Source organism: Gracilinanus agilis, chromosome 1 (genome assembly GCF_016433145.1).
Source record: "Gracilinanus agilis isolate LMUSP501 chromosome 1, AgileGrace, whole genome shotgun sequence".
NCBI lineage: Eukaryota > Metazoa > Chordata > Mammalia > Didelphimorphia > Didelphidae > Gracilinanus > Gracilinanus agilis.
In genome coordinates, this window is record NC_058130.1 from 246,604,236 (window position 1) to 246,628,304 (window position 24,069).

The 24,069-nt window shown below is 36.0% G+C and overlaps 1 protein-coding gene across 3 annotated transcripts in view; it reads right to left on the bottom strand.

The window, feature by feature from the left end:
- Nucleotides 1-8,074: 8,074 nt before the first annotated feature.
- FOCAD (focadhesin) overlaps nucleotides 8,075-24,069 on the bottom strand; it is a 363,803-nt gene continuing 347,808 nt past the window's right edge. For all 3 annotated transcript variants that reach the window (XM_044660684.1, XM_044660676.1, XM_044660669.1), the window contains 4 exons: nucleotides 22,436-22,533; nucleotides 21,104-21,355; nucleotides 11,554-11,629; nucleotides 8,075-8,371 (listed from right to left, as the gene is read on the bottom strand). In XM_044660684.1, the coding sequence (XP_044516619.1) occupies nucleotides 8,298-8,371; nucleotides 11,554-11,629; nucleotides 21,104-21,355; nucleotides 22,436-22,533 (500 nt within the window). In that variant the 3' untranslated portion in view covers nucleotides 8,075-8,297. The remainder of the gene's footprint in view (nucleotides 8,372-11,553; nucleotides 11,630-21,103; nucleotides 21,356-22,435; nucleotides 22,534-24,069) is intronic.

Below are 24,069 nucleotides of genomic sequence, written 5' to 3' on the forward strand. Positions count from 1 at the left end.
TTAGGAAAACCCAAAGACAAACCTAAGTAAATTCAATTTCATTTAATCTTATAATAGAGTAAAACAATGAATTTAGTCCATTAGTGTGATTATAGAAAAAAATTCAAAATGGATGTGACTTGAATATTAAAGATAAAAAATTTTACAGTAGAATCAGGTTTAGAAAAGCACCTTTCACAGCTATGTATAGGTAGTAAATCCCTAACCAGATAAAATATGAAGGCAGTTTGTAAAAGATAAAATAATTTAACTTACATGAGGTGGAGTTTTGCATGAACAAAATTAATGCGAGTAATATAAAAAGGGTTTCCATGTATAAATATATAAAAAAGTTGCCTCAAGACACTTCCTAGCTCTGTGACTCTAAACAAGTCACTTAACCCCCATTGTCTAGACCTTATTGCTCTTCTGTCTTGGAACCAGTACCTAGTATGGACTCTAAGGCAGTCAACTGGGAAAAAGCAATATCAAATATTACTGATACCCAAAATAGAGATGCAATTAACAAATATATTAGAACAAAAAGTATTCCTTAAGAAAGTGGTCAAAATATTTGAACATTTCTCAGAACTACAAACTATTCACAAAGACACGAAAGAATACCCCAAATTATGAGAAATTCTAATGGAAACAACTCATGTTTCACCTGACACCCAGTATACTGCCAAAGACAACAGGAAGGGTAATAGTCAGGGCAGCTAGGTGGCTCAGTGGATAGACTGCCAGGCCTGGAAAGAGGAGGTTCTGGGTTCAAATCTGGTCTCAGATACTTTCTAACTGTGTGACCCTGGGCAAGTCACTTAACCCTAATTACTTAACCAGTTATGGGCAAACTACGACCCTCGGGCCAGATGCGGCCCCCTGAAATGTTCTACCCTGCATGCATGTGACATTATTCCTAATCTGATGAATACAATGAGTAGGATACAATACAATGAAACTTCGAAAGATTTACCTTAGAAACAGACTGACAGATAAGCATTTCCTTTCCTTTGGCCCCCTCTTTAAAAAGTTTGCCCATCACTGGCTTAGCCCTTACCACTTTTCTGCCTTAGAACCAATATTCAGTATCAATTCTTAGACAGGAAGTAACAGTTTTATCTTTGCTTTTTAAAAAGCCAATATTAGAAATAGTCAATATTAGAGGGATTATAGATAGTCATGCTCATGCATTGTTGGTGGAGCTATAAACATATCCAACCATTTCAATTTAGGATTATCTGAAGTGACTAAAATTTTTGCCTATACTTTTGACCAAGTGGTGAAGATAAAGATGATGATGATGATGATGATGATAGCATTTATATAGTGCCCATTATGTGCCAGGCACTGCACTTTCAAAATATTATCTTATTTGATCAAAAATAGATTCAACTGCTACGCACACACCCCAAGGAGGTCTAGGATAAACAGAAACAAAAGTAGCAGCACTTTTTATTACAACAAAGAAATAGAAACAAAGTAGATACCCATCAATAGGGGAACTGTTAAACAATTTCTCACAAATGAATGTAATGGAATATTACTGAGGGGTAGAAAATGAAGAAAGTGATGAATGCTAGGCACAGGAAACATAAACTGATGCAAAATTAACTAGATTATACCCTGTAAAAATATACCTAGAAAGGACAACAAAAACAAAGCAATCAAAACTGAATGCTAGGAAATGATAATAGCCAGAAGCAGCTAGGCAGCTCAATGAATAGAGCCAGCCCTGGAGCTAGGAGGTCTTGAATGTGACCCTGGGCAAGTCACTTAACCTAAATGCCTAACCCAAACCACTCTTCTTACTTGGAACCAATACTTAATATCAATCCTAAATCAGAAGGTTTTAGGGTTTAAAAAAAACGTCATGGCCAAGCTTAGTTGGCCCCAAGAGCACTTTCTTTGCCAAGGCTTTAGATCAACATATAAATCAATGCAGTATTTGTTAATTAATTTTAATTATTCATTATTTAATTAGCTTTTAAATAATTACTATAAGCAAAGCACTGTTTAAGCACAAAAAGAAAAAAAAAAGATATCCAGGATATCTTTATAGCAAAGATAACCACAAATAGAGAAAATCTCAGCTCTAAATTAAATGGGAAAGTCTCTTGGTCCTTAAGGTGCAATAGTAGCCAAGTGGACACTAATGCCAGCACTTCATGCCACTATCCCCATGGTTTGGCTCCAGCATCCTCAGCGGCCATCATCAGGGTCCTCTAAGGGGAGCTGTGGAGTTTGGGCTGGACGTAGGTCTTAGTGGTTGGGAGCCACTGCAAATCCAAAATCCTTGGCTGTGGGTGCTGGGCTGTCCCATGAGGGCCTGAGGGGCAATGGTGGTCAAGGGGGCGGGGGAAGTGGTTTGCTTTGTCTGGCACATGCTGCTCCCTGTCTCTTTCAGGGTACCTTGGCTAACAGACTTCATCAGCATGCTGGTTAGTTTTGTTAGGTGTTTTTTTTTGTTTGTTTGTTTAAGGAAAGGCCCTTTAGGATGGGGAGGAGGGAGAGAGGGATAGCTGAGAAAAGGAGGTAATGTAGTAACAGAAAATAAAATCATATTATTATTTTTTTTATTTGTAGAAGTCATTGCGGACCTAAAATGTTACCCAGAATCATGATAACCTTTTTTTTTTTTCTTTCTGGGAGCTGTAGCTAAAAGAAAACAAAACCACTCCATTTAAGTTGTATACTTTTATACATACATATAAATGTGTGTGTATATACATATGTGCCCACATACATAGAATTTTTGGAATATGTATTCTATACAAGTTTGTGCTCATTATTCACTATTTTGACCAAGCTAACCAGGTAACTGTTAAATATGAATTTCATTTTGTGCATTTATGCAGACTTAGTACAGGCATATCTCGTTTTAGTGTGCTTTGAATACACTTTTTTTTGACAAACTAGAGATTTGTGGCAATCCTGCATTGAGCAAATCTCTTGGTCCAATTTTTCCAACAGTATGTGCTCACATCATGTCTCTGTCACATTCTGGTAATTTTCAAAATATTCCAAATCTTTTCATCATTATTATATCTGTTAGGATGATGATTTGTGATCAATTATCTTAGGCATAAATATCATATTGTTTTGGGGCTCCATAAACCATACCCATATAAGATGATGAATTTAATTGATAAGTGTCGTGTGTGTGTATTCTGCCTGCTTCACTGTTTGTTCTCCCATCTCTCTCTGGATTCTCTAATTTCCTGTGACACAACATTAAAGAATATTATGCAAACTTAGATGATTAAGCAGTGCCAGAATTTGAGAGGATTGACTGTAATTTTGAAAGAAGTTCTCCTGAGGCATTCTATAGAGAACTCTTTTGTGAAAGGAAGAGTCAGCCAAAGCACATCGTCTTATTTGTCTTATTCTTAATGTTGTCTTATTTGAAGAAATTGCCACAGGCACCCCAACCTTCAGCAACTCCCGCCCTGATCAGTCAGCAGCCATCAGCATTGAGGCAAGACTCTCCATTGGCAAAAAAAAATTACAACTAGCTGAAGGCTCAGATGATGGCTGGTATTTTTTTTTTTAAGGAAAAAACAAATTTTTAATGAAGGTATGTACATTTAAAAATGTATAATGCAACTGCACACTTAATATTGTACAGTGTAAACATAACTTTTATATGCACTGGGAAACAAAAAAATTCTTCTCACTCACTTTATTGTGATATTCGTTTTATTGTGGTGGTCTGGAACTGAGTCTGCAATATCTCTGAGGTATGCTTGTATTTCAAATATAATATAAACACATGAAAAAGTATATTTTAAATATTTACAAACTACAGTTTCAAACATCAGGGAGAAATTCCTAAATCTCAAAATAATCTTCAGTAGTATTTAGCGTCATCAATGAATGCCACTGAGACCACAGAAGAGGACAATTGATAGCGTTTCAAAAGCAACTTGATATTTCTTTATAAAATTTCCATTATTTAGCAAATCCCTTTCAACCCTACAGATCATAAGTGCTATCATCACATCTTTTCAGTTTCTTCATTAAGAAGGCAGTGACCTAAAACCTGCAACTATCATTTCTTTTAATTTACCCTTTTTAGGCTTGGGAAATGTATTTTTACTTGGTTAGGTTTATTTGTGAGATTATGTCTTTGATCTAGTCAACAAACATTAAACTTAATCCATGAAGACAGGCATCTTGTCCCATAAAAATTTGGTATTTTCTCCACTGCTTAGCAATTACAATCTGCATTTACTAAGCCTGTTGAACATACATTTGAATATGCAGATGAAAAATATCACATAAAGTCCTTCCAGAAACACCATGACTAAACAGAGAAGACAAAGTAGAATTCCTCAGACCAGAGAACACTGAAAAGAGGAAGGAAATGTGAGGCAGTGAGCAAGTTTTCACTTTCCTAAGTACTATGGCTTAAACAAATTTAACTACTAATGTAAATCACAGGCTTGTAACCATTCAGATCACATTCTTAAAGGAATGCTTTTCACAGTGGTAAAACTGTTTAAGAAAAAAGAAAAACACCGTGTGCACATTTCTGTATGTGTATCCACTTGAGTATCTGTGTCTGAGACTCATGGTGCTAAGTATAAAAATATTTAAAAATTTTTCTGTCATGATGCTCTCATCTTTGTTTTCATGATTACTCTTTTTTCTCAGATGTCACATCAGTGTTCTTCAATGAACCTCAATTTTGATATGACTTTCTTCTCAGGGACAGGAACTTTTTCTTTATGTGATCTTCCCATAAAGGAGGGGCAGCTCGGTGGCACAATAGATGGAATTCCAGGCCTGGAGTCAGGAAGACTCATTTTCCTGAGTTCAAATCCAGCCTCAGACACTTTACTAGCTGTGAAACCCAGGGCAAGTCATTTCACCCTGTGTGCCTCATTGTCCTTATCTGTAAAATAAGCTGGAAAAGGAAATGGCAAACCATGCCAAGGAAACCTTAAATAGGGTCACAAAGAGTCAGACACAACTGAAACCGAAAGACAAACATAAAAGAGGCTGCCAACAAAACAACATGGCATTTTATAGACACCACAGTGAATATAGTTTTCTATTCTGGGCAGGCCACAGGTAGAGTATTTATTTTGTTTATATAGCTGTTTTGAATAGACCAAATAAGATTCTTGAAGTTTTTTGTTTTGTCAAGATTTATATTTAGATGCCATAGATTTATATTCTACCTGACCAGAGAATGCAGTAAGCTTCAGAGGAAAGAAGGTTTCAAAGGCACCAGGCAAAATTCCTATATCCAGGGGATATGTTTTAACATTAACCTCATATTTATTAATTTGTTCACATACATGTCTGTCTGTGTTTGTTAACAATGTCTTGGCAGCTTCTATTTTCAAAAACGAACCAAGACCTCACATACTGGATACTTTACTTTTGTTTATACTGTAGAGAGACAGCAATTTTATAGTGTAGAAAGCAAGCTGGCCTCACTAGCAACTAGAAAGTTGAATTTCATTCAAGTCTGGCCTTTGACAACAGACTGGTGATGTGACTCTGGGCGAGTCATTTAGAATTTCACAGTAATAGGCAACCCAACAAAACTTTAAGTTTTAAAGAAAGTAACAACTTAGATTGACTTGAGAAAATTTTGTCGTCTAGGAGTTCCCTATATCAATCAAATCACAGGCCTAGTCCCTTGTGTTATAGATTATGAGATATCTTATTTTGAAGACTATTTGGAGTGAACTAATACTCTAAAAGAATTCCCTTATTAATACATATAATTGTGTTCTATATTATAGGTAACTAAACAGAAGGGCCTGGCATATTTAGTGATGCCTGATGTGCTTAAGGATATATTCTAGAAGTCTCCATAAATAGGCAAATCCAAATCCTACTGTTTACATTTACAGAGGTTTGTTTTTTGTTCTTTTTTGGTGGGGAAGGGAGTAGGGAGAGGAGATTTCCTTTCCTTTCCTTTCCTTTCCTTTCCTTTCCTTTCCTTTCCTTTCCTTTCCTTTTTCCTTTTCTTTTTCCTTTTCCATAATTAGTATCTGAGAGGCATGCTGTCTTTTGGTTGTTCAAAGTCCCCACATCCACAATTATAATACCAAAACTTTCACTGCCTTTTTGATTCCAAAATTGCTTATCATCCTTCCTACAGTAATAAAAAAAAAAAAGTCCTGTTTAGATTTTTAGGCCAGTTTTGATTCATCTAATTGGCATAAAAACCACCAAATTCTAAAGGATCTTTTAACACCCCATCCTCAAATTTCAAAAGGCTACAGTTAGTTAATTCATATTAATCTGCAATTCTAGAAATGTATGAAGAGGTATGCCTTTGTGGCCCCTTCCACTTCTATTGTGTTTCCTTCAATGGTTAGTCTTCTAGTATCATAGCTGGGCAACATCGAACAGTGTCCACCACCCACCACTATCTTAACACCGTTAGAACCCTAAAGGGTTCAACACAACAAAACTGGAAGGATAAGAATCTTTGTCATTACTTTAGGCTGGAGAAATGAGCACCAGAGCAGGTAAAGTGGGCCATAACGGGGAAGGTAGAAGACACTGAAATACTTCATCAAGCAATAGAGATGAATTGGTGGTTGCTGAGAAGTGGAGGTTGTGGGGAATCCCTGATGAGTTTTCTTCTACAGAATCACTACGTATCCTATACAAAAGAGGACCAAGTTTTAAACAATAACAGGGCCTACAAACCCAGGACAGACAAGAGAAATGAGAAAGGCAGACATTAGCTGTCTATGGAATGCATACGAATACCTCCAGGTCAGGATGATAAGTCCAAGCAGCACCATATGAGCTTGGATAAAAAGTCTGGACTTTTGAGTCAGAAGATGTAGGTTCAAGTAACAGCTCTGATATTTCCCAGATATCTGAACATGAAATTCTTTCAGACATCTTTTAGTCTTAATTTCCTCGGCTATAAAGTGAGAAGAACAATAATTTGCGTTATCTTTTTCAACAAATTATTGTGAGCACTTTATAAATCTTAAAATGCTCTATAAACCAATGATTGCTGCTATTATTACCAACAAGAAAAACAGACCTTTTTTAGGCTATCCCACGTTATCTCAACTGTATAATTTTTCTTCTTACTTCTATCTATCTATGTATGAATATATTTGCATACATATATATGCAACTATGCATACAGAGACATACATTATAGGCTAAATTGAACAATGGCTAAAACATATAGCAATGATTCCCAAAGTGGGTGCCACCGCCCCCTGGTGGGTGCTGCAGCGATCCAGGAGGATGGTGATGGCCACAGGTACATTTATCTTTCCTATTTATTGTTATTAAAATTTTAAAAAAAATTAATTTCCAGGGGGCACTAAGTAATATTTTTTCTGGAAAGGGGGCGGTAGACCAAAAAAGTTTCGGAACCACTGACATATAGGAAGAACAAATAGTAAACTGGTTCTCTATATAAGATGAATACTATCAACCCACTTTTTTATTAGATGATGAAACTGAGGACCAACCAGAGAGCCGAAATGGGTTGCTCCAAGTTACATAGCTAATATAGCAAAATAGCTAGGTCCTGGGACCTAAATGTGAAAGGTCTTTTAATAGCAAAAGGGCCTAGGAGGTACATTTCCTGATTCCTAATCCAGTGCTCCTTCTTTATTATCTCATTAAGCCCAGATCCTTAGTAAGAAATTGTGGAAATTAAAAATATATTTTTCAATGACTAAAATGACTGGTGTTTCTAAACAAAACAAATGATTTTAACCTTTAAAAAAGAAGTATAAACTGAGCCAAACTTAATGAATTTAACAACATCCTTCCCCACCAAAGTCAGAGTTTAAACTTGTGTATTACTTAATGTTTCTGCTTGGATATCAATTCAGAGAAAATGTTATTTTAATAAAAAAAGGAATAAGGCATCTTATTTAAGTTAAGTAAATCTATTATAGAGTATGTAGGAAATGTGGGAAAGGGAGGACATTGCCAGCCACCTTGTAACCTGGTTTTTTGCTCTTCAGTGTTAAAAGTGAAAAACCCTTCACTTTCAAAATAAATATGATTACATACAATAACTCCAAAAAATCATTTTTACTTGGATCCTGAGTGTTATATTTTACGATTTTATAAAAAACGAAGACTCTACAGTTTGAAATAAATATAATTTAAGGAAAATACAATCTAAGATTCCAGTCCAAATTTGGTCTGTTAATCAAACCAGTTCGTGGTGATTCCTGGTATGTGTTTTCCAAATATCCGGTCAGCAATATGTCATTCTGCTCTCTGCTGTATGTCTGGGATAGACAAACATTAGGCTTAAGATTTCTTCTTTTTCCAGCTAGGAATGCTGACTTCTGGCAGAATGGTTACCAACCATATGCCCTGGACCATACTACTTTCTTCTTAAATTCAGGAAGAAATCTCAAGGCCAGAGTTGTAGCTAGGAAAACAACAACAACAACAACAAAAGACACAAGTATATCATTGCATTTTGTGGAACTGTTTAAGTCAGTTTTACCTAAAAAGAACCAGGAATAGAACCCATCCTTTCTTCCTATAGTCAGCTTTGTTTAAGTCCTGCTTCAGACCCTACTAAGTCCTAGTCATGTATTTAGAGTTGGAGTAAGGAAATACTGCAAGGACAGAAAAAAAAAATCAAACCAGAGGGAAATAACTAAGTAGGAAGAGACCTTCAACTCCAACTCCTTCATTTTACAGGTGAGGGAACTAAGGCTGAGAGAGGTTAGCTGAACTGCCCACAGTCTCACAGCCAATAATGACCTTAGACAAGGTCTAAATTCAAGTCTTCTGAATTCTAAGGCCATGTGAAATGTGGGAGGAAATTTCTGAACCACGTAGGAGAGCTCCATCACTTAGGCCATGTTTTTGATAGCTATCTTGAGTGACCATCAGACTGCCAGGGCGTGGAAAGGGAACCCCTTCTTCCCAGGGTCGTGAACTTTCTGCTTGTCCGAGCCAGCCCATTAGCATGGCTGGAACGCTCCAAACAGAGGTCACAGGTTAAGAGCCCTAGGAACATGACCCAGAACTAAGGATTACGGGTGTGGGTCAGAGACTTTGATTGGTTCCTGAGATGTGATAGACCAGCACACAGGGAAAGGAAGTGAGGTGGAGAAAGAGGACTAAAAAATGAGACTGTAGAGGACATCAGGCTCTACTGTAGAGGTCTTTGGCTGGGGGTCTTTCTTCAATTCAGTGTAAGCGGCTCAGGTGGAAGACACTCTGGTAAGATTAGGGTGAAAGGCTAGGAAATATTTTTCTATTTCCTTCCCTCCTTATTTCTTTCTTACATAATAATATTTATATTAAAATTAAATTATTAAAAGCTACTATCATCCTCGTGACTTAAGGGTTAATTATTTTATAAATGGCAGCCACAACTATCTTTTTTTAAAAACTAATATTGTATTTCCAAACAAATTTCTAAACATTACATTTAGCATATTACATTTGTCATAATATTAATTTTCAATATTACAATATTAGCGATAAAAGCAATCTGTGAGGAAGGGGATTATTGTAATTGTGACCTGGTGAGACCCTCACTAATCGGGTGGGAGGATTTCTGCTATTGGAACCATGGATGTTTCTTTGTGAGGCACTAAGAGAAGCAGAGAGCCATAAGCAAGTGACATTTCATCCTATTTTCATCACTATTGCTAATGTTCTTATATCCTCAGTGACTTCAGAAAAGGTATATCTGGCACCATTAGCTAGGTGAAGCCAGACACATATTAGCTATGTGACCCTGGACAAGTCACTTAATCTGTTTGCCTCAGTTTCTCCAGCTGAAAAATATAGATAATAATAGCATCCAACTCACAGGATTATTGTGGTGAGGAGCAGATGAAATATTTATAAAGCACTTAGCACAATGCCTGGCATATATTAGGAGTTTATTAAATATTTGCTGAATTGTCTTCCCTTCCCCTTTCTAAGTGTTCATTCTGGTGGAATCTGGAATCTTAGGTCCTCCCCAACTCAGGTCTAATTCATCTTCATTTGACCATTCTTTAAAACCAAGAATTGCTATGAAGCTTTGGCACAATCTTGATAACCACAAAGAATTGAATAAAAATGCTATGAAATCATATTACAAAGTAATTAATGAGATACTATAATATGAATTAAAATTAAAAGCTATCACTTTAACCAATGGAGAAGATTTAATTATACTACATTTTGTTTATTGACATGCCCCAAAATATATCCTTTTATAACTATTAATAGTCTCTCAGGAATTATAAATTAAACATAAATTTAAATAAATAGAAATTAAGAAGTCTTTGTTGTATCCTCTTGAGTTAACTTCTTAAAAGTTTTAATTTAGTCTTTGATTCCAAGAATTTTAGGTTCCCTTAGTAAATAAAACTCTGAAATTTCTCTGAGAGAGTTGGTCAGCACTTATGAAATCAAGGATACTGCAGTAGTTGGACTCAACAAGATATAAACCCAAGTAAATATGTACTTTCCTCAATTTCCATGTATCTGACTCATACCAGATGCTGACAATATTACATACTGAGGCAATATCTGGTAGGAGTAAAACACTGTGGGGCTAAGCCTATAACCATTAATTAAAATTAAATTAAATTCTTCAATAAAAATGGAACAAATTCTAGTTCTCTAAGGACAGAAAAAAAGGTAAAACTATTAGCCAAGAATCATAGAATCTCAGCAGTGGAAGAGAGCTTAACAGTCTTTTAATGCAATGTTTACTTGAAGAATGAATCTCATTCCAAAAATCCTCTGAAAAGTTGTCTGTCTTAATACTTTCAATGTGGAGAAAGAACTCAATTCTGTTTTGGACAGCTGAAGGAAAGTCATACTCCGTGCTCTATTAACCAAGCAAAGGGCCACAGTGGGAGACGATTAAGTGAATTTTTTCAGGATGAGTACTTCTGCAGCAAAAGCTTACAAAAAATGGTGATTTTTATGTCATGGCACTGGCACCATAAGCTGGTCACTGCTACTCCCGACAACATCAGCTTTTGAAAAAATGCAGATGGACCAGATTAGATTAGAATAGAAACAGATATAAAATGTTCAAAAGAAAGGTTCACCATCTTTGCACATCTATTGGTCTGAGATACAGAGGTTTCTCCAATTAATAAAATAAACCACTCAATCAATGAACAAGCACTTATTAAGCATCTACAATGTGCCAGGTATGGCTGCAAAGACCTGGGAATAGAAAAGCAAAAACCCAAAGAGTTTCTGTGTATAAGATATGCTATTAAATGAGTGTATGCAAAAGTAGATCATAGATACAGAGTCCTCTGTACCCACATTTCTGGTTTATAAAAAGCCACACAGAAAATTGCCAAATCTGGTGATATGATTAAGTCCTAATTAGTATGAATGAATGTCACCCTCTCCTAAAGTGGTCACATTATTCAAATTTGCACCACAACATTTCCATGGGGCTGCAACCAATGACCACATTTTGATATAATTTTAACTTCAAATACTGCACATCTGAATATCTTAGACTATTTCATGGAATTGATTACTCAGATTAACCAGCACCGACAAATAGCTAAAAAAGTAATATTAAAACATTCCCTACCCCATTGATAGAGAAAGTATAAAAAGCAATACCTTTCAAAAGATCTCTGGAACTTGATGAGAGTGCTTCTTGTGGACTTTCCATAATACTGAATAGCCAATCTATGAACTAGGGTAAAATGAGACACAATATTAGTAAAGAGATCTCTGCCACCAAAAACCAATTACTTGAGACTGTTTTTTGTTAAGTGTAGGACATTATGAGCCAAGATGGCTGAGTAGAGAAGCACTCAGCCAAGCTCTCTTAACATTCCTCTCCAAACAACTTTAAAATAAACACTTCGAATTGCATTCTGGAGTGGCAGAAGCCAACAGAAGGTCAGAGTGAGACACTGTTGTAGTCCAAGACAACACAGGGGGTTGGAAAGAGAGATGTGACACAGGGAAGAAAGCTGCCCTGAATTCCATATGGATGAAACACTAGTGGTGGGACTAAGATCAGTAGCACCTTTAGGAGCTCCCAAGTCAGAGATGGTAGGTGATGTGGTAACCAGTCAGAAAGAGATTACAATGCACTAACACTGGATATGGAACCAGACTGTATTTAGCAACTCCAGTGCCTATACCTACTTCTGAGACACAGTTCCAGGTTCAGAGAGGGGCACTTAAAAAAAAAGTTTATTTTATTCCAGTAACAAATCTCAGAGAGGGGCACTTTTGCACAAGAGGAAATGGAAGTCCTGAGGAGTAGTATTTGGTGCAATCCCAAGGGATCAGGGGCCCTTCTTGGCCAAATACCAGGATACAGACCAAAAATGTGAATGGAACAAACTCATTCATGAAACAAAAGCCGATAACAAAATGGTTTAGAAATAAGAAGTAAAAAATAAATATTGTTTGCAAAAAACACGCAGAGTAAAGTTAAGGGGCTGGAGCAAAATTTAGTTAAGTTTCAGCTGAAGTAAAAAAGGCAGGAGTAACAATCATGATCTCAGACAAAGTAAAAGCAAAAAGGGACCAATTAAAAGGGATAAGTAGGGAAACTACATCTGGCTAAAAAGCATCCAAATTCTTGAAGGAAAAATTAAGTGAATTATAGGAGAAAATATACAACCTATACTCACTTGGGGTTCTCCTCTCCCCTTTCAGAGCTAGACAAATCTAACCATAAGTAAATAAGAAAATAAAGAGAAGAGTAGAATCTTAGAAAAGTTATATATAATAGATTCTGGAGAAAACTGAACTGACAGGGAATAGAAAGGAGTATACATTTTTTTCTCAACTGTACATGGCACTTTAGTTCACAGATAAATGCAGACAAGCAGAAATATTAAATGCATCCTTTTCAGAGCATAATACAATAAAAATTACATTTAATAAATGGGCATGGAAACATTAATTAGAATAATTGGAAACTAAATAACTTAATCCTAAAGAATGTGTGGGTAAAAGAAGAAATCACAGAAATAATATCAGTATTGAAAATGACAACATTTCTAGATTTATGAGATGTAGCCAAAGCAGCACTTAGGGGAAAATTTCTCTCTAAATTCTTACATCAGTAAAAGAGAGAACGAACAGATCAATGAATTGAATGTACAACTGGAAAAATCAGAACAAATTTTAAATCCTTAATTAAACACTAAATAGATATCATGAAGATCAAATAAGAGATTAATAAAATAAAAAACCCATTGAATTAATAATAAATAAAAACAAGCTGGTTTTATGAAGAAAAACATAACAAAACCATTTAATGGCTAATATGACCAAAAAAGAAAAAGAAAATCAAATCACTAGTATTAAAAATGAAAAGGATGAATGCTCTACCAATGAAGATGAAGTTAAAGCAATTATTAGTTGCTATTTTGCCCAACTATATAACAGTAAATATACCATAGTAAAATGGATGCATATTTTTAAAAATATAATGACTAAATGTTGCATATGATTGTGATGGAATATTATTGTGCTATAAGAAATGACAAGCAGGATGGATGGTTTAAAAAAAACCTAGGAAGATTTCTATAAATTAATGCAAAGTGAAGTTAGCAGAACTAGAGGGAACATTATACATAGTAACAGCAATATTGTAAAGAAGATCAACTATGAAAGACTTAGCTACTCTGCTAAGACATTGAACTAGTTCCAAAGGACCCAGGATGAAAAATGCTATCCACTTCCAAAGTAAGAACTGAAGAACTCTGACTATGAATTGACACATACTTTTAGAATACTTTATTTTTATTATGCTTGTGTTTCCTTTTGCAACATGATCAATTTGGAAATGTTTGTATGACCTCACATGTATCATCAAAATCGAAGTGCTTTCCTTCTCAAGGAGGTGGGAGGGATAGAATGAAAGGAAAATAATTTGGAACTCAAAATGTCAAAAAATGATAGTTAAATTTTTCATGCAGTTAATTGGGAAATATGAAATGGAAGAAATAAGAACAGTTTTTAAAAACAGTAGGATGGCTTCTGAGTGATGTTTGGGATTAGTTCAGTTTTGAGTGGAATGAAATGATGTCCCTAAACTAAAGGGGATGTAAAGATCAAGAGCTTTAGGGCTAAAGTTATGAACTGTTTCCCCAGAACTGTTGGACTGCTTCACAGCTCTATTAATAGGGTCAATTATTAGTGTCAATCCTTCTATTGGTACTCAACACTTACTGTTTTTCACTTTTGGCATGTTTGTCAATATGAGAGGAGTGAGGAAGAACCTCAAAGGTGATTTAATTTGCAATTTTTCTTATTGTTAGTGGTTTGGAATATTTTTTTAATGTAGTTAAGTATAGTTTGAATTTATTCTTTTGAAAACTGCTGTTTTATATTGATCATCGTCTATATGTGGATAGTTCTCATTCTTATGCATTTGTATACATTCCATATATGTATATCATGGATTAGATATTTATCAGAGAATTTTGCTACAGACTTTCTTTACTTGTTATCTTTTTCCTAAGTCAAGTTGTAGTGATATATTTTTTGCCAAGGAGTTACAACTTCATAAAATCAAAACTGTCCATGTTCAATTACAGTAGCACGCAAATTATTTGGGGCAAGCATTAATTTTGTTATAGTTTCATTTCATGACAGCAAAAGTCATGTGTGACTACAGTAAGCTGATTAAGAACATTTAACTCTGATCAGATGAAATCAGAATGAATTTGTTTTCTCACATTTAGTTAATTCTCTATTAGTTGCGTGCTGGATTTTATGCAATGAATGCATGGCTTCTTGCTTTCTTTTGTTATATTTTAAATTCAATGGTTTCTAAGAATGAACAATACTCTAGGGCAGTGATGGGCAAACTTTTTAAAGAGGGAGCCAAAGGAAAGGAAATACTCATCTGTCAGTCTGTTTCTAAGGCAACTCTTTCATTGTATTATATCCTACTCACTGTATTCGTCAAATTAGGAATAATGTCACACATGACAGATAGAACATTTCAGGGGGCCACATCTGGCCAACAAGGCCGTAGTTTGCCCATCACTGATCTAGGAAAATGTGCAGAAGTTGTAGCTTCTAAAGAATATAACTCAAAAACTATTACAATCATTCAGAGGTTAGTTGGTGTGGAGGAACGAAGTGTTTCAAGGATCATTCAAGTCCATAATGAAATAGAATCAGTTTTACTAATGCAAAATGGGAAGTGTGATAAGAAGTAAAAAATAAATATTGTTTACAGAAAACACACAGAGTAAAGTTAAGGGGCTGGAGCAAAATTTAGTAAGTTTCAGATGAAGTAAAAAAAGGCAAGAGTAGCAATCATGATCTCAGACAAAATAAAAGCAAAAAGGGATAAGTAGGGAAACTATAGTAATTAACAAGAGATAACAAAAGTAATTAAATAAAACAAAGTCCCAAACAAACAAAACAAAAACTCAATGCCAAGAACTGACAAATGATTGCTATAAAATATCCCAACTAATTCTTTGCACACAAAATTTTTTAGAGGGACCTGGCAGCTGGAGGAGTTGTTATTGTTCCTCTACAATGTCATACAGGTTTCTTAAAGTTGAAAGAAGAATGAGAAGACCAGGAAAAAAAAATTGCTTTTCACCACTGCTCTGAAGAAAAAAATACTTACGGGGAAGTCCATACAAACACTATGGCACTAATGATTAGTATTTTACATGGGTGTTTTATACTGATGAAGTTTTCCCTTTCATTCAAAGCTATATACAAAAATTGTGTGAAAAAGTCCAGACAAGGCTTTATGATCTCAGCATATTCATTCAGATTGTAAAACATCTACCCAAAAATATTTTGGGTTTTTATTTTTCTTGCTAGTGGGCCTGAAATTCTTGTTCACACTGAAGAAATAAAGAACTCCTATCTAATAAATATAATGATATGCTGAGAATTGTTTCAGAATTGTACAAATTCCCCAAATAGGGATGACATACAGAATCTAGTCTAGAACCATACCACGAAGTTAAGCAATGTATCAAAGAAATGGAGATGAACGTGCTTCACTTGCCAAGGAAATTGGATGATTCAAATACCAAATGAAAATAGGGAGCCAGGTTGGGCCCAGAGTCAAGAAAACTTGAGTTCCAATCCAGTCTCACTAATTAGCTTTGTAACCTTAGGCAAGCCATTGAACCTGTGATTGCTTCTTTACTCAACTGTAAAATGGCAACACCCCAATTTTATTGTTGTTTGAAGAAAAAAAGAAGCTATTTGTAAAGGGTTTAGCAAAATATTAATGACAAGTCAAGTAAAATATAAGCAAGTATAAAAAAAAGAAAACATACTGCATAATAAAAGCTTTTTAAAGAAATAAACATTTCTAAATTTATTGCCTAAGTCAATATATTTAATATTTTACTTTGTCCCAATTAATTTGCAAATTATTGCAAAATAACTGCTATTCTTTACTTGGTCAAGAACTATCTATACACATATAAGAAAAAAGAATTTCCTCTTCTCCTTTAATTTTGTTTGCAATATGACCTTTTGTAATTGTCATATATCTATTTAGAGTTTCTATAGAATACCATATGAGATGTTCAGTCTAACCAAAATTTCTGCCAGTCTTTCCCAGATTTCCCAGTAGGGTTTCTCAAAAAATGTCCTTCCTTTAATTGATTTCTTTGGACTATTAAATATCATATAGTCTTCTTATCTAATCTCTTCCATACCAACTTTTCTTTCTTCTTTTTTTTAAATGATTGCCAAAAAATTTTGAGAATTATTGCTTTGTGTTACAGTTTGAAATCTGGTACTAGACTTCCTTCATTCTGACTTTTTAAAATTTTCTTTTGTTGAGAATCTTTGATCCTCTAAATGAATTTTGTTATAATTAACAGGTATATAATTTTTTGATGATTTTGTGTTTAACTAAATCTATAAATAAATTCAAATCATTTTGTCATTTTTCTTACATTAGGACAGCATGATACTGAGGGAGTATAATCTGTCCAATTACTTACATCTATTTTTGTAAAGAGTATTTTATAGGCGTACTCATATAATTCTTATGTTCTCCAAAAGTTTCATATAATTTGCTCCATTTAGGCTTAAGGTTTTTTTTCTCCTATGGTGGTTAACTGATAGCATGCTGGGTTTCATTTCCTGAGATTGAGACATTTTTATTATCTATTTCTTGTTTTTGTAATTAATCTGAGAATTTTATATTTTTATAAATGTTCATTCACTTTCTTCAAGTTATCAGCTTTGCTTGGTGAAATAATCTAAAATAATTTCCCTTAGTATCTCTTTGTTATTGTGAAATCTTTTTATATTTTTGTATTATTTTTCTTCTTCTTAAACAATAAAATTAGCTAAGATAATGGCTTATGCTTCCCTTCCACACCACCACTATCCCCTGCGCCAAAAAAAAGCAGTTTCTTATTTAGTTAATTCCAAGATTTTTTTGTTTTTTAATTTAATCTTTTTAATTTTTAGAATTTCTATTTTTGTTTTTGAATATTTTTGTTGTTTTTCTAATTAGTTTCAGGGTTACTTCACTGATTTAAATTTTTTCTTTATTGATGAAAGTGTTTAGAATTATACATTTTCTCTGAATGAGTATTTTGGCTTCATCCCAAAAGTTTTTGCTTACTGTCTCATTACATTCAATAGCTTTGATACAATTATCTACTTTTTTCCCCGATTTGCTCTTTTATCCACAGTTGTTAAGACTATATTTACTAGTCTTGATTTATGTTTAAATTCTTTCTTCAAATATCCTTTTTGATCATAATTTTTATTGCACTGTTGTCAATAAGCATGTTTAATAGTTTTGCTTTTCTGCATTTATTTATGTTTTTATGTTCTAGCATTTGGTTAGTTTTTGTTAAAAGTATCATGCAAGACTGGAAAATACTCCTTTTTTATTCTTATTAAAAAACTGATAGATGAGAATCATCTTTTTTATTTTTTTAAACCCTTACCTTCCGTCTTGGAGTCAATACTGTGTATTGGCTCCAAGGCAGAAGAGTGGTAAGGGTAGGCAATGGGGGTCAAGTGACTTGCCCAGGATCACACAGCTGGGAAGTGTCTGAGGCCACATTTGAACCTAGGACCTCCTGTCTCTAGGCCTGACTCTCAATCCACTGAGCTACCCACCTGCCCCCTTCATCTTATTTTTTTTTTTAATTCCTGTTCAGGTCCTTATTTTCTTTGTCACTTACTTTTTTTGGCTAGATTTGGGTCTAAAAAGAGGATAAAGCCCTTAAATTATGCATATTTGTTACAAGGAGTTTGTGTTTCTATAAGGTATGGGGTAGGAAAGAAAGAAAATAAATATTTGTTGAATGGGAAATTTTTTTCTTTAAAAAAGAATGCAAGTTAGTGGAAAGCAGGAACCATTTTTGCCTTCCTTTGTACCTGCAGTAATTAGCCCAAAGTAAGTGCTTCACATATTTTTGTTGGTTGATTGGTTCTCATAGTTCTGGGTAGTTGTATGCTTTCTTAAAATATTTTATTTAAGTTTTTAGCTTGGTCATGATTTTTAGGCAATTGGACAATTCTTAAATTATCTTTCCTCAATCTGTTGCTAGACTTGTTTTTGATAGTAGATATATTAGGTTCTAATTGTTCTAGTCTTTTAACTTTGTTCAAATATTTCTTGTCTCACAGAATCACTGTGTTGGCTTCTCCATTCTATTTTTTCAGTCTACTACTTGAGAAAGATTTTTCTACTTTCTGTTCTCGTTTCCCCCATTTTTTCCCCTCAAGTCCTCCACTCCTTCTCTAACCTCTTGCTTCATTTCTTTCATACACTCTGAGAGTCTTTGTGGCAAGTAATTCTTTATTCAGATGCTCTGGATTTACCTCGTCAGTTTCTGTTAATCCATGGTATTTCATTCTATTGTTGCTGTTCCATCATTTCAGTCTTGTCTGACTCTTCATGACTCAATCTGAGGTTTTATTGACAAAGATACCGGAGTAGTTTGCCATTTCCTTCTTCATCGCATTTACACATAAAGAAACTGAGGCAAACAGGGTGAACTGACTTCCACAGGGACAAACAGTTAGTGTCAGAGACTTGATTTGAATTCAGAAAGATGATTGTTTTTTATTCCAGGACCCTCAGTCTATCTACTGCACCACCTAGCTGCTCCTGGATATATGGATTTTCAAGGAGGACAAGTACTTATGATTTGAAAGCTTACTGAGCCCTTTGCAAGGCTACTCATCCATCATTGGTGTCCATCTGGCACTCAGTTCTCACATCAGCCTCCAAGAAACTATGGCATGTACAGTAGGTGCACCCTGGTAAGCTATTTGGAAAGATGAGCTAAACTAGTTGAGGGTAACTTATTGGTGACTGAAGTGGGTGTCTACTCCAAACATGCAAAGACTTCCCCAGGGGGAATAGGCAAATGAGAACAATTTGTTTTGAAGGTCACGAAGGCAGCAGAAGCAGGCACTGTGGAGCATTCAGAGCTTGGTCATTCGTCAAGATGCCAAGATCATCTGTGGCATCCCAGCCCTTCACCAGTCATCCTGACTTTTGCCTTGTCGTTGGATTCTGAGAACTCTGGGAGAGAGAGGCTGATAACTTTTTGCAATTCTGCCTCACTTAAGTCCAGTTCAGGTACAAATCAAGACATCATCCGATAAGGTCTTTAGTGTTTTGAAAACAAAGGACAAACAAGTACTTCACGGTTGCATTCCTTGGCCTTTTATTATTTATGTACGTTCCTAGCCTCAGTTCCTGTGGCTCTGCCCCCTTTCTTGCCCTTGTATAGGCCGCCTAGACTTTGGTTTTGTCCCTTTAGCATCTCAGATGTCACTATCACTTTCCTACCATGGCTCTGGAGGGATGGAGGGATCCTAGTTCTCCTCCTTCTTTTCCACAGTTCTGGCCATGGAGAAAGGTCTTGCTCCCAGCCCAAATCCCTGAATTCTGCCTGACTCTCACTGGCCCCCTCATTTCCCATCTGGCTACACAACTTTGGGATTTCTCTGACTTCTCCATCATGCTCCAGGAACCTGGAAAAACTGCAAGATCTTGGCATTCATGCCTTATCAATACTCTCTGCCTCTGGGATTGGAGGGCAGTGCCATGCATTCCAAAGCTTCCATTTAAAGAGGAAAGTCAGAACACACATCTCTCTTCATTTCCCACTTGGCTGCACTACTTGGGAGACTTCTTTGACTTTTCCACCATACTCATCCCCCTCACACCACCCTCTCACTTTATCTTTCCAACTTCCTTTGGTGTGTTGTCTTCCCATATTAGACTATAAGCTCCTTGACAGGCAGAGACTTTCTTTTTTCATATCTGAATTCCTAGATTTTGGCCCAGTGCCCAGCAAATAGTAGGCATTTAGCAAATATTTATTGACTATTGAGTTGCCCCTATCTCTGTCTCTTTCCCCTTTTAAATCACCTTGCAGGGCTTTGTCCCTTGCTGTGACCCTGACTGGATATTAGAAATTAAACTATTAAATTAAATTAAAGGTTTGTATCCCTTCTAGAGGGTTCCACTAACAGCACTGTTAGATGGTGAGCTGCTGGACAGCAGGAAATATGGTCTGCTTCTCTTTGTATCTCCAGGCTCAGATTAAGCATTTAATCAATGCTTGCTGACTTGCCTGGGGGCTGCCTTTGTCCCCTGCTCTGGCTCCTCTAGGCTGGGTGTTCAGGCCTCTATCTTGCTGCCAACCACAGCACCAACAAGCTTCTGGCTGTCTTCTTGTACCTTCCCCATGGACACGAACCCCACTTTCTGGTGTTTCTCTTTGGTTTTAATGATCACTGCTTCATCCAGTCATCTTTGCTGTACACTCTCTTAGGGGAAGTTGGTCCCAACTGTAACATTTCATGTCAACATCTTCACCAGCCTCTTATAGGTATCATTTTATCATTTTATTTCTATAAGGTTTCAAGAATGTGTGAGTGTCTCTGTATGTGCGTGTGTAAGAGAGAGAGAGCGTGTGTGCGCCTTTAATACCACACAAGATAGATGCTGCCTTTTTTCCAAAAATATGTTTTCTATTATCCCGTTTACCCTAGATCACAGAGGCTCTACATTTTCCTGGCAATGGGGGAAGGCTGCATAGTATAGCCTGTGCTTTGATCCAAGTTTCATTTAGGCCACCACAGCGCTACTCCCCAGCGGTGACTGCTGAGGAGAAAAAAAGGCTGCCAGACTTGATGAGGAGATGACTTTCAGCTTTACCTTTTGTGTTTGCTCCTTCCATGGTTCTTTGCTTAGCAGAAGCAGCATGCTGCTGGGAAGGAGGGTGAGAGTCTCCTGCAAGGTGACCCTGTTGTTTGGACTCTGGCCAAGATAACCAGGAGAGAACCCAGCCACGCCTCCTTCCTGGTGCCATGGCAACCAGCTGGCACTGAGTCCGAGCAGGAGAGGGGCATCGTGGTCACCCCATGCAACCACAGAAGCTGCAAAAAGCAGCAACAGAAAGTTGATAGCCTAAACAGGAAACAGACACAAATGGGTCAAGTTGTTTTAGCAACTCCAAGACAGAGGCATACACATACATACCCACCCACAATGTATAACTCAAGGTTTCCCTTCAACATCCACATAAAGAGGGCCTAAACTATATAGGAGATGGAACTTCTAAGGCTCAGGGCAAACAAGCTCTGTTTTAAAGATGGTTTAGGGATTCACTTCCCCTTCTGAGTAAAGAAAGACCCGGGCATCTCAATGAAACACTGCTGTACTGGAGACTATAGAAAAGTTAGTGATTCATTTTATAAGATGTTTTAGGAAAAAATTACATTGACTGCAAGGCAAAGTGAGAAATAAAACTTGCCCTTTTTTTTTTCAAAGTAGAGCTATTTTAATTAAGAAAAATAAAAATGGACTGTATCTAAAAAAAAAAGAAAAAGTAAAACATTTCAATCTAGAAAACACCTAATATCATTTATGGAAATTTAGAAAACAGGGAGCTCTCCAGGAAATCCAGGCACTGGTTCAAAAAATATCCTGGGGCACACAGTCTTTATCCACTCAACAAACATGATGCCAGGCAACTTTAACAACAATAAAGCAAATTAGTAAAAACCCATAAAGGACAGCAGAGTCAGAAAAATGACAAGAAGTGGCAAAGAGTCACTTGCATTTTATTTGGGAAAGGGGAACACAGATGAAAATCTGTTTCTTCTTTTGTTTGCCCGTTAAAAAAAAAAAAAACAATAAAGGGCGAATCTGAAATCCTCCAGCACCTACCACCTAAGTCATTTTCAGGTGCACAGAGACTTTAGGCTGGGCCTCTCATTACTTTTGTCACTTTAAGTACAGCAATCCTGCTGGAGGCCCAGAAGTCTGCTTCATTTAAAAGAGTTTCAAAAGGCAGCTCTGGATAATTTAAACAGCACAGTGAGAACACCCACTTTCTTCTGGCAGCAGTGTGATGGCACTATTGTTTTTCAAAAATAAAAGGCAGGAGGAAAATAAAAGCAACAAGGCATTACACATTCTCTCTTTGGAGCACAAATACAAGCCCTAAATTTTAAGGAAGCAACAAATTACTTCTATAGATTGTACCTCTTCAAGAGCCACATTCTCAACAGATGTTGACTTGTAAGCAACATTTCTAATGTAACCCATCAGTTCCAACAGCCATTCCATTCTCTTCAGCACTCCTGAAAAGACAAGGACATTTTCTGACTAGGAATATGGGTAACAGTTTTCCTTTGAAATGCAAAATAGAGCAGTAATAACCATGGTAACCAAAGAGGAACACCTGGTGAGGACTCCATCAAACAATTCCAAGTTCTCACTGTAATAGTGTTGACCTGTGAAGGAACAAAAGATATTGCTCTGACACTGTGAACATCAGGGTTTTGTTTTTAATGTTTGAGGAAGATGGTTGGTTTGGCTTCTGTTAACTAATTTATTCTTTAAATCTACTGCAACTAATACTACACTAAAGTGGAAATTGAGTAAGTGACATTTCTTCCTCAGTGTTAAAAAAAAAAAAATCAAAGGACTCTTTGAGTGGCAGTAAAACTTTGACTTGAGGTCAAAAACTCTTTTTTGCTGGGGTTTAAAATGATCAATTCATTCATTTTAGCAAACAAACAAAAACAAACAGCTACTGCAGGGGAAATGAATAGCGAAAACACCAGCATGAAGTCTGTTGTGTTTTCCCCCCTCTTTTTTTTTTTTTTATAGTAATGACTTAGAGAGAACAAAGACTTCTCAGCCTCAGCCAGATTTTCCAAGAACAAGTCATTCTAAATCTTTTGATGAGTTGTTCATTCGCTTTCTTGTATGTTACAAAGAATGTCTATAGAGACAACATGGTTGAGTAGATGGAGTGCTGGAGTTTTTAAGGTCTGCCCGTGACACTTATTAGTTATATGATCTTGCTCAAGTCACTTAACCTCAGTGTTCCCAAGACAACTCCCTTAGGAATTATTTAATAGATAGGTAGCATCCGCATAGGTGTAGAGAGTTCCATTATGGATAAATAAATACAATTACTCATCCCTCATATTCTGATGTGAGAGATATCTATTATGTTTCGCTAATGAATGTCTTTTTAAGGTAAGAAATACAGTATTTTGGTATAGGTTCATTGAGTAAACCTTAAGGAAGATGTAGTTGTCAATTCCACAAAAGGAATGCTATCAGCTTCAATGTCAGTCTGGAATGTCCCAGGGCTGGCAGCTTAAGACTTATAAAGTTAAACCCCTCAAATCTTCCAAAGAGCACTGTAATGGCATCTGCTGATTCTTGCCCTATACATTCAGGGACATTTGCAGCTGTAGGAAAAATGGGGCAAGAAAGGTGTATATATAACCTATTTAGTACCATGAGATTTAGTCTCTGACATTCTAGATCACTGCTTATTTGCTGAAGTCATTCTGGATGCCAATGCTAAGTCTAGGAAGGAAGCCTAGAAAGTCTAGGAAGCCCAAAAGCTTTTTTAAAAAGTATTTTTGTCACTATTTGAAGGTCACTGCCTTTCTTTATAGGATTCTATGTATTTTTTTTTTGATGCACTTAAAAACGTTCATCTGAGCAGGGGTCTGTGGGAGTCACCATATTGTCAAAAGGATCTAATGCTAAAAAAAGGTTAAACGAACTCTTCTCCAGAAATTATAAAAGAGAAACATATGGCAGAGAAGGTGGAAGAACTTCTTGCATTAGGCAAGTATCTTCAACTCAAGTGA